This window comes from Crocuta crocuta, unplaced genomic scaffold (genome assembly GCF_008692635.1).
Source record: "Crocuta crocuta isolate KB4526 unplaced genomic scaffold, BGI_CrCroc_1.0 scaffold270, whole genome shotgun sequence".
Taxonomy (NCBI): Eukaryota; Metazoa; Chordata; class Mammalia; order Carnivora; family Hyaenidae; genus Crocuta; species Crocuta crocuta.
The window spans coordinates 4,124,113-4,130,331 of record NW_027527569.1 but is presented as its reverse complement, the minus strand read 5'-3'; the positions used below and the strand labels follow the sequence as shown (position 1 = coordinate 4,130,331).

Sequence of the window (6,219 nt, the reverse complement as noted above, 5' to 3'; positions counted from 1 at the left end):
AATATATATACATAATTAAATGTGAATATATGAATCATGAGGAGGGGATATGACTGAGGAGACTTGGTTTTCCCAATCTGTAAATGGTAACAATATTGAGAGAATTAGGGGAGTCACTAAATGCAAGAGCTTGATGGAGCTAGAGGCAGGTATGAAGGCCTTAATCAGCGATGGCTATTGTTAACCACCTTTGAACCAAAGGATTTCACTAGACTGGATTTTGTTCCTGTTCATCAACTCTGTTTTGTAAGCAATCCAGGCTTTCCTTGACTCTGCCCTAGATTTACCTCCTCTCCAAATCTCATCAGTGCTAATGTCTGACCTTCCCTAGGGCAGACCCCTCATCGCCATTACAATGAAAGCTGTTTTGCCTTTCTTAATGTTGTAATTTAACCTTGGTGGGAAACTGATCAAAAGCTTAAAACTAAAGGAGGGGAAAAGGTAGCTACCCCCAAAACAACCTTTTTTTTTTTTTTAATCTTCTGGTTATTCCAAAACTTTTCTTAAGAATTATCTCAAAGTTTTGTGTTTGTTGTTTTTTTTTTAAGGGCTAAAAATATCTTCGGTCCCTGGTGTGCATGGAGTCCAAGGCATATTCTCAAATTCCCAGATTTTGTTACTTTGACCCAGGTTAACCTAAAGATGTTTTCTACCCTTGGAAGCACGCGCTCGGGACAAAACTTCCAGACTTTAAGTGTAAGGGCACTTTTTGTTGTCATTGTTGTTGTTTTTAATGTTTATTTTGAGAGGAGAGAATCCCAAGCAGGCCCTTGGTGGTCAGTGCAGAGCCTCATGAGGGGCTGGATCTCACAAATCAGGACATCAGGCCTGGAGCCGAAGAAATCAAGAGTTCTGATGCTTAACCAACTGAGCCAACTTGCCCATAAGGGCAAGGACAGTTTTGTGTGTTTCATTCGCATTGCAGAATTTGGGTTCCCAACTCTCCAGTTTACATTTCCGCACACGTTCATTGCAAACTGATTGAAGGGTGCACTAGCCAACGGCAATTTGAGGGAACCACACCTGCTGGTCTATAAAGCAGACTCAAGACTACTAAATTCAGGAAGACTGCACCTTAACAGATCAGCAAAAAGAAAGTGTGCCAATCATCTCTAGGTAAGCTTGTGGAGAAACTGGCAATATTGCTGCTGGGGGTGAAATTACCCCTCTGGATGTCAATTTGGTAATATCTACCAAAATTACATATATTTTTTCCTCTCTGGACCAACAATTTTCCCTAGAATTTAGCCTAAAGTGTACTCGCAAACTGGCAAAACAATGACCTTCAAGTATTCACCAGACTTATGTAAAATTCAAAGATTGGGAACAACCCAAAAATCTTTTGATGGAGAACCAATTAAATGGAATAATGCCCAGGTATAAGGAATGAGGGAAATAATCTACATTTCTATTGTAATTGTATTAAAAAAACCAACACAACTCTGGGAGAGGACATAGATTTTTTATTTGGGGAGGGTAGATAAATGGATAATAATTTTATAATCCTATAAATGATAGGAGGGAGACCTTTCTATCATTTTGGGATTCTGATCCATATGACTGTAGTACCTATTAAAAACTGGCAAGTAAGTGTTAAATATTAGTGTTACTAAAGAAAATTCTGTTTATTCAAAGGTAACAACCAGTACTCTCCCCTTAGTCCATAGTTCTCATTACATTGCAACTGTTCACAGGTTTTCAAAAATATCCCACCCAATGCTGTTCCATTAAAAATGTGCCCAAAGCCATAGAGAACCACCATGAGGTGACCAGGATCCACTGGCAGCTCCTCCCCGGAGCCTGAGATGCCACTTGCTCACAGCCAGCCTCAACCCAAATGAGCCCCTCCCCAGTCTATGGAGGCTTGGGCCCTGGTGTTGCCTCTGGTGCTGGCAACCAATGATTCTGCCATGACAGACCATAGGCTCTCCTTGCCTGCAAGGACCACACGGGCAAGGCAGACCCAGCTTTGTAAATAATCAAGCCCTCTTACCACGTGGAACTGCGCCAGCTTCCCCTCCTGACACTTTAAATAGGAGGAAATTCATTTCTCTGTGTCTAGTTCTTCAAAATCAGAGGTACAATTGTTTTAACAATGATTTTTGGGGATGTGGGAAAGAGGAGACTGATTTTTCCTCCAAATGCTTGGGCAGGAGCTGCTTTCTGACCAGAGTATCGGTACAATTCTCAAGGTTGTAAGGGAGGATGTCAAAATGCCAATGATCTCTTGTTCTAGTCTCCAAATGAACTTCAACAGTGTGCCAAAATGCACCTTTGTTTTCCCGGTTACCCAAAAGGTGTATGGTGTGCTAAACACCCCAGAAAACAGCACGAGCATCCTGCATTTCCTGAAGACAGAAAAACAATGCCCTTTACAAAGGACTTCCATGGTTTCTCCCATTGAGTCTTCAACAAAGAGAACCTTAAAGATCGGGCTGGAGGCTGGAGGCCAGGAGGGGAGCAATCTAGTTCCAGTCCTGCAACGCATGAAGAGCAGCCTTCCTCCTGCATTCAGGAAGTATTTATTGAATGCCCATTGTATTGGGCATTGTTCTAAGACTTGACATTGTCTTGGCTTATTTAGTCCTCACTATGATCCATTGAGATAGTTATTATCCTCATATTACAGATGGGACACTGAAGCACAAAAGCCAACATGCTCATGGCTCCAAACCTAATAGGTAGCTGAAAAATTTCAAACCCAAGCAGTTTAGCTTGTATCGGTGTCTTCTAAAATCACCCTTAAACACTCTATACCACATATTGTCTGTTTGAAAAAAAATCCCTCCCTTGCTCGAGTTTACATTCTAGTGGCAGAGAGGAAGAAAATGAGCAGCTAACACTGTCAGTCAGATTTATAAATGCCATGAAGAAAAACAAAGTAGGTTAAGTAGAGACTGTGAAGGAGAGGACTCTCCAGAGGTGAACATGGACCACCTGAGAGAAGAGAGCAGAACCATTTGAAAATGTGAGAAGTGTTCCAGGCACAAGAGAGAAGATGAAAGCCCTGAAGTGGTCCAAAATAGTTTGCTTGCGAGGCAGCAACAGGATAATAAACTAGATTATACAGGGCCTTACAGATCAGACTAAGGAGTTAGGGTTCTTGGATGGAAAACTATGGAGAATTCTGGAGTCCCCCCTTTTGAAGGAGGGGCCGTATAATTAATACTTTAAGAATTAAGACTGGCTGAAAGACAAAATGGTGGGGAGGGGGGGCACCTGGGTGCCTCAGTGGTTGAGGGTAGGACTTCAGCTCACTCAGGTCATGATCTCACGGTTTGTGGGTTTGAGGCCCACATCGGGCCCTGTGTTGACAGTCCAGAGCCTGAAGCCTGCTTCAGATTCTGTGTTTCCCTCTCTCTGTCCCTCCCCAACTTGTGCTCTGCCTTTCTCAAAAACAAATGTTAAAATATAATAAAAACCGGGGCGCCTGGGTGGCTNGCTGTCTCTCTCTCTCTCCTAGAAATAAATTTTAAAAAAATATTAAAAAAAAATTTTTTTAAATATAATAAAAACTAACTGGCTGAAGAACAGGTTGTGAGATAATGAAAAGAGAAACCACTGAAACCTCTTCTCCTCCAGGAGTCCTGGCAAGGGAGGGTGGCAGTGGAGACAGCAGGGCTGGACAAAATGCAGGTGCAGAAGGGGCTTCAATCTGGGGTATTTTTTTGAAGGTAAAGATGACTGGGCTTGCTCCTGGATTTCATGTCGGTGGTGAGGTATCAACGACAGCTCCTAGTTTGGGGCCGGAACCATTGGGATAAAATGGTGACAACATTCATTTACTGATAGTGAAGGGGGTGCAGTTATCTGATGCACACGCCACCTTTGTCTCTTATGGAGAACAGCTGACAGCTTTCTCTCCCATTATTGGTCAATCTCCCTTACTATGTGTGGTGCCTACTATAAGTACCCTACATATGTAAACAGCTAAACCTCACAACTTCATATGGAGTCAGATACTATTATCTTCAAATTAGATACTGAGGGGGTTGAACAACTTGACTAAGGTCAGAGGGCCAGAAAGCTCCTTAAGTGGGATTCATTCAGATCTGTGAACTGCCAAGCTAATCGCTAGTAGGGAAAAGTGTAGTCCCCATTCTGACTGTCCCTCCACCCTCAGACTTGAGTCCCACCTATGGTAATGCTTTCATCTACCCCTTCCCCAATTTCACTTACCCTTTGGTGGGCAAGTGCAGTAATTTTGTGTTAAGTGTGGTGGAGAATCCCAGATGCCCTTTTAAGAGGTCTGTATGGTTTTCGTTTTTCATATTCCTATCTGTAAAGCTAACTTTTATTCACATTCCAACCTAAATAACATTCAGCAGCAGACTAATTCAGAGAACTCAGCTAGTGGTCTTCTATTAAGTTTACATGTATAGAAAAGTACTACATTGAAAACATACTGGCACTTCTATATTTGCTTTGAAGAATATTTTTCACTTTACACATGTTAACCTATTATAGTTATTTTAAAAAGAATCCAGGTCAGTTCCAGACAATATCACATTTCCCTTGAGATTGACTGGGTTTTGGTCAAAGCTGCATCTCAGCCCAACTCCTAGACACACACCCCCCTTTTTTTTTTTACCCTAACCAAGTGTGCTCTTGGACCTTTCTAGCTTTAAAGGTTTTAATTAAGGGCCACCTTGGCTGTGATCTTATCTCCAATATCTTCAACCAAACATCAAGGAGCTATTTATTCAAAATTTTATTCTTTAATTAACAAATTTGGGCGGGGAGGGAGGAGGGTGGAGGGGGAGGCATGGGTGGCGATGATAGGACTCAGGGGCAAAGGCAGAGACCACAAACCAGCAGGTTTTTCTTTGCCAAGTTGGAGCAGACTTTAAACCAGGCCAGATCATTCCAGCTCTGGCCAGTCTGCTCTCTAAATCCTGCTTCCAGGTAGTTGGTTGCAAACCGGCTTCACTTCATCCAAGGACCTAGATGCAGGGCTTTCATGGCATCCTCAAGCTTGAGCATCCCTGCACCAGAAAGCAACAGATGTGCATGAGGGGAGAGGGTAAAAGCCTGGGCCTCTTTCAAGGTTCATTTCTGGGATTTCCCAGCCTGGTGGTCTGCGCGGGGGATTCTTGGGACTTCTCAGAAGGTGGGGCTGCTGAGCCCATTCCGATATCCCCCAAGAAGCTAGGGGGAGTGTTGCAGGGAGGAGAAGAGCGGGGTTCAGGTCTCAGATAATCTTTCCTTATGAGGCCCGCCCCAAGCGGCCTCTCTTCGTAGTCTTAATCCAGGGTCTCTAGGACCAAGAGACGGCATTACTGAGGGCCACCCCGGTGGTGCCTGAGGTGCGGGTGATGGTTGCAAGTGGAAGAGAGGAAGGGAGGGCTGAGAAGGGATACAAGAGAGGGAGTAAAATCACCCATGCGTCCCCAGGCCTCTCACCTCGTTCCTGGCGCTGGCGGTGCCGCTCAGCCATGGACTGGAGCATCCACTTGGCCCTAAGCTTGTACAAGTAAGAGCCATAAACCACGATCTCGGTGAGGCCCGAGGATTCCAGAACCTTTAGCTCAAGCATGACTTTGCTCACTTGCTCAATGTACGGGATTCGAGATCCACCTACGCCTGTTTGGGGAAGGAGATGAGCGCTCAGGACCACGGAGACCGAGACGCCTGGGTCAGGGCTGGGCTCACTTACCAAATATAGCTTCCAAGAGTCGTGTCTGGACCTGAAACACCTCTGGGTCTTTCAAGTCGTCAGGAGCTCTTACCCAGGGAGGAATATCTTTTCGTCTCGGCAATGTCCCCATCTGCAGTGTCTCAAAAGCAATCACACTCCAACCTAAGCTAGGCCTAAGAGTCTACCGTGGCCACCGTGCGCGCTGGAAGTTGAGCACCCGGGCGGGCCCCGCCCACGGCAAGCCCCGCCCCCTGGCTGGTGGCCGAGGCTCCCAGAGGCTCCCACTCACAACGCTCGGCTGGCCCGCCTGCGCTTGGGTCGTGCACGTGACCATCTCCGTCACCTTACTCCCTCCCCAGCACAGGTGGGCCCAGCTGCCTCCGAGTTTATAAGGATTTCCACCTGCGTTGACCCCTTTCCTCCACACCAGAATCTCTCGGCCTTGGGAGTGTGTAGGGGTGAGGGTGATGGCAACTCTTCCCCTGGGAACAAGTGGTTGGCCCTGAACCTGGAAAGTCGAAACTCTGAGGTTTGAAGGTGCGAGAACCACACGGGAGCTGCCAAATCAAGTTTTTGCCTCC

The 6,219-nt window shown here is 45.5% G+C and overlaps 1 protein-coding gene across 1 annotated transcript; it reads right to left on the bottom strand.

Annotated features, from left to right (window-relative positions):
• Window positions 1-4,745: 4,745 nt before the first annotated feature.
• DPPA5 (developmental pluripotency associated 5) lies at window positions 4,746-5,823 on the bottom strand. The gene is made up of 3 exons (XM_077770506.1): window positions 5,657-5,823; window positions 5,404-5,583; window positions 4,746-4,985 (listed from the first exon to the last, which is right to left on the bottom strand). Exons 1-3 carry the CDS (start codon window positions 5,766-5,768, stop codon window positions 4,927-4,929), a joined length of 351 nt encoding a protein of 116 aa, XP_077626632.1. The 5' UTR covers window positions 5,769-5,823; the 3' UTR covers window positions 4,746-4,926.
• Between the last annotated feature and the right edge of the window lie 396 nt (window positions 5,824-6,219).

Excerpts from the sequence above, each read along its gene's own strand:
- DPPA5 (XM_077770506.1), bottom strand. The coding sequence starts at position 5,768 with ATGGGGACATTGCCGAGACGAAAAGATATTCCTCCCTGGGTAAGAGCT. Across the intron at positions 5,584-5,656 it reads ACTCTTGGAAGCTATATTTG|GCGTAGGTGGATCTCGAATC; the intron begins GTAAGTGAGCCC and ends TTCCCCAAACAG. Across the intron at positions 4,986-5,403 it reads CCGCCAGCGCCAGGAACGAG|GGATGCTCAAGCTTGAGGAT; the intron begins GTGAGAGGCCTG and ends TTTCTGGTGCAG.